We start from the raw sequence: 3442 nt of genomic DNA on the forward strand, positions 1-3442 counted from the left end.
AAATGAAAAGGCCTTATAGTTAAATTTGTTGTGTGAGGTTTTACATATAAAGCTTAGACTTATTTCAAATTCAAGTCAAAATTGATGGGTCCAGATAATATATGCAGAAAGACAAAGAACTACATATTTTGGCATCAAACAAACAAACTACTTGATTAAAAAATTATAAAAGTTATATCAAAATCAACGTAACAATTCTCTGGTGCATTCCCCCTCAATAACCCCTGCATCATGTCAGATTAGAATGGTCAAAAACATATAAAAGATAGCAGATTTTTTTAGTATTTCAAAAGCTCAAAATTTGAAAAATAAAAAACTAATATAACTAATTAAGTTTTGATAAGTCGATATATAATGTTCTCCTAAACCTTTTTTCATGCTCATTACATTCCATGAATTTTCATATACATGTTTTGTATGACTAGTATATGTGAATACAACTCTACTCTATACATTTGCTAATTATAATGTATGAACTGAATCTTTACTTACAAAGATTAAGAATTAAACATAATATTAACTCATTGAAATACAAATAAGATCATGCTAAAGGTATAACTTTTTGGTTATTTTCAAAAAATAAAATTTAACTGTTAAACCATGAAATTTTTTTTTTTCCTGAAAAGATTTGTGTTGCTAAAAGTTACATATGAAGAAAAAAAGTTATAGCAATTTTTTAAACAATTTCATGTTGGAATGGAAAACAAAAACATCTTCTGGCCAACAAAATGGGAGGAATCACATTCCTTCAAGAATTGTCCATTCCATTCCACCAGGCAAAACAAACAACAATTTTTTATTCCAATCACTCAATTCCATCATAGCAAACAATAATCTTAGTTGTGACATTAAGTGGTCATTTTCATTTCACCCAGCAGCAATATATTCCAAAATCAATGTCTACGTTGATGAACCACATATCAAACATAAGTGCAATCATCTAAATACCTAAAAACACGTATTGCATAAACTTAAAACAATTAGAACCACATACTCGTACCTGACTTTTCTAACAAGAATCGACTTGAGCTTACGAGCCAGGTCTTGCGATTTAAGCCTACGCTGTAGATTCTTTCGAGCCAAAATTCGTTTCTCTGAGTTCTTGATGTGATATAGCTGTTCGTTTTTTATCATTCGTTCGATGCCACTAGATTGCATTATCCTCTGCATATAAGTCAGCCCTCTCTCCAAATTGTTGTTCAGAATCTTCACCCGGATACCCCGCCATTGCTGTAGATCTGAGTTCATATTGTTTAATCCGATGTTTGGGCGTGTGAAGATGGATGAGATGCTCCTGGGTATGGAATTCATCGTTAGGGCTTCGCTTTTGGGGAAAAATTAGAGAAATTGAAGTGGAACCTGCGTACCTACTTTGTTTGGCTTAGTTTTAGTTTTGAGTGGTCATAATTTTTTTTTTTTTTTTTTTTTAGAAAAGTTGTAAAAAGCTTTCTGATTTTTTTAAAAAGTTCATTTTTTTATATCTAAAATCTAAAAAATAGTTTTTAAAAGTGTTTTTATCAAACATTTTTTTTTAATCTTTTTTTTAAAAGGATTTTTGGCATTTTAAAAGATAAATCAAACACCGCCACCTAAAGAGTATGAAACAAGCCTAAGAAGAAGCTAAAAAAGTGTATGGGACTAAGAAAGTGTATGAGATGAGAATAAAATAGTAGAGTAGAGAAAGAACAAAGAAAGATGAGATAGAGTAATAGTAGAAGATAAATATGAGAAAAACATAAAAGAGATAGATGAATGAGAAAAAATAAAGTATATGCTATTAGAGGAAGAGATTACATTGTAGAGTATATAAGTAAAGAAGAAAGAGAATATGTGAAAGATAGATAAAGATTAGAAGAAGAGTAGATGAACATGAAAACATATAAGAATATAACTTACGAGACAAAAACGTGATGTTGTAGGTTTGTTTCATGTTTTGCAGGTTCAGGTAGAAGCCAATGTATGTGAAAAAGATAGGAGTACAAGGATTTAGACTAAGTTGTTATTTTATTTGTATTTCCTTATTGTTCTTTTATGATGAGATTTTATTGTAAACCCGTGATTATTGTCTGAGATATAAAATATTTTTATTTTTATGAGTTAATAAAATTCTGCAACTTTTTAAAAATAACTTTGATAAACCCTTTAAATATTTTGTTAGAAAATTTGGTTCGTTACATGGAGCTTTTAGAGATAAAGAAGCATAAACTAAATGCATCATAGTTTGAAACTATCAAGTTTTTCAATAGTTGTTGAACATTTTCAAATAGTTGATCAAAAACGAATAGAACACATGGAGATGCATTCATGTATAATAAAAAGTAAGTGAGTTTTCAAATGAGAAAACATACATGGATGAAAAATATTTTCAGATTTAAAACTAACATCTTAAAGTAAGATTTTTCATTCTTATAAAAAAATTGCATAGTGTAATTTCTTTATAAATCAAGATGACTCTTGTGTTTTTTAGAAAGCTAGTGGGAGCGCATTAACATTCCTAGTCTTGTGTGTAGTCGATATACTAATTCTTGGAATATATATATATATATATATATATATATATATATATATATATATATATATATATATATATATATATAGACACACTAGTGGGGTATCCGCATGTTGCAGCGGCATGCGAATGCGATGGTGGTTAATGGTTTAATTTTGTTGATTAGTATTCTTTCGAAGCATCTAATAGTTTTTTTTGGTGAATAATTTTGTTACATTGATTAGTTTTATTCCGAAAGCATGTTAATTTAAAAAGAAACATGTAATACATTTGCCACATATAAGAGTTGGTTGGATTTTAGTATTTGTAATACATTTGCGACGTATAAGAGTTGGTTGGATTTTATTATTTGTAACGGCAACACTTGTAAAGAGAAAAAATATCCGCCTTCCAATATTCATTTGCAAAATCTATTTGTCATCACATCACATTGGAAGTTCAATTTCTTTGAGATTACAAACCATAGGCACATGAACATTATATTCAGACAACTTAAAGATATTTTCTTTGCTAAAACAATTCTTGATGTAGTTGTTAACGCTATTAGATTGTATCTTTGGATACTTTTTTCTCAATACTTTTGTTTTTTTGTTTTTTGTTTTTTTTTTTCTTTTTTTTTTTCAATTGTCATATTGTTAAATCTTATTTTTCTAGAAAAATCATTTTTGTCATATTGTTAAATCTTCTTTTTTTTTTTTGTTAAAAAAATCATTTAATATAAAATATCAAACAAATAAACTTTTTAACGCTTATTTATATTATATATAAATAAGCGTCCCATATATATATATATATATATATATATATATATATATATATATATATATATATATATATATATATATATATATATATATATATATATATATATATATATATATATATATATATATATATATATATGGGCCCAATTTTTTTCATTATATATTTTTA

The 3442-nt window shown here is 26.9% G+C and overlaps 1 protein-coding gene across 1 annotated transcript; it reads right to left on the reverse strand.

The window, feature by feature from the left end:
* Nucleotides 1–1381, reverse strand: LOC145042653 (uncharacterized). Its single transcript, XM_078991112.1, has 2 exons — nt 1001–1381; nt 1–224 (listed from the first exon to the last, which is right to left on the reverse strand). Exons 1-2 carry the CDS (start codon nt 1309–1311, stop codon nt 215–217), a joined length of 321 nt encoding a protein of 106 aa, XP_078847238.1. The 5' UTR covers nt 1312–1381; the 3' UTR covers nt 1–214.
* Nucleotides 1382–3442: the final 2061 nt, after the last annotated feature.

The sequence above is a fragment of the Lactuca saligna genome, chromosome 4 (genome assembly GCF_052625555.1).
Source record: "Lactuca saligna cultivar CGN05327 chromosome 4, ASM5262555v1, whole genome shotgun sequence".
In the NCBI taxonomy this organism is placed as follows: Eukaryota; Viridiplantae; Streptophyta; class Magnoliopsida; order Asterales; family Asteraceae; genus Lactuca; species Lactuca saligna.

Bases quoted from the DNA above. Each gene is read 5' to 3' on its own strand.
- LOC145042653 (XM_078991112.1), bottom strand. From the start codon at position 1,311: ATGAATTCCATACCCAGGAGCATCTCATCCATCTTCACACGCCCAAAC.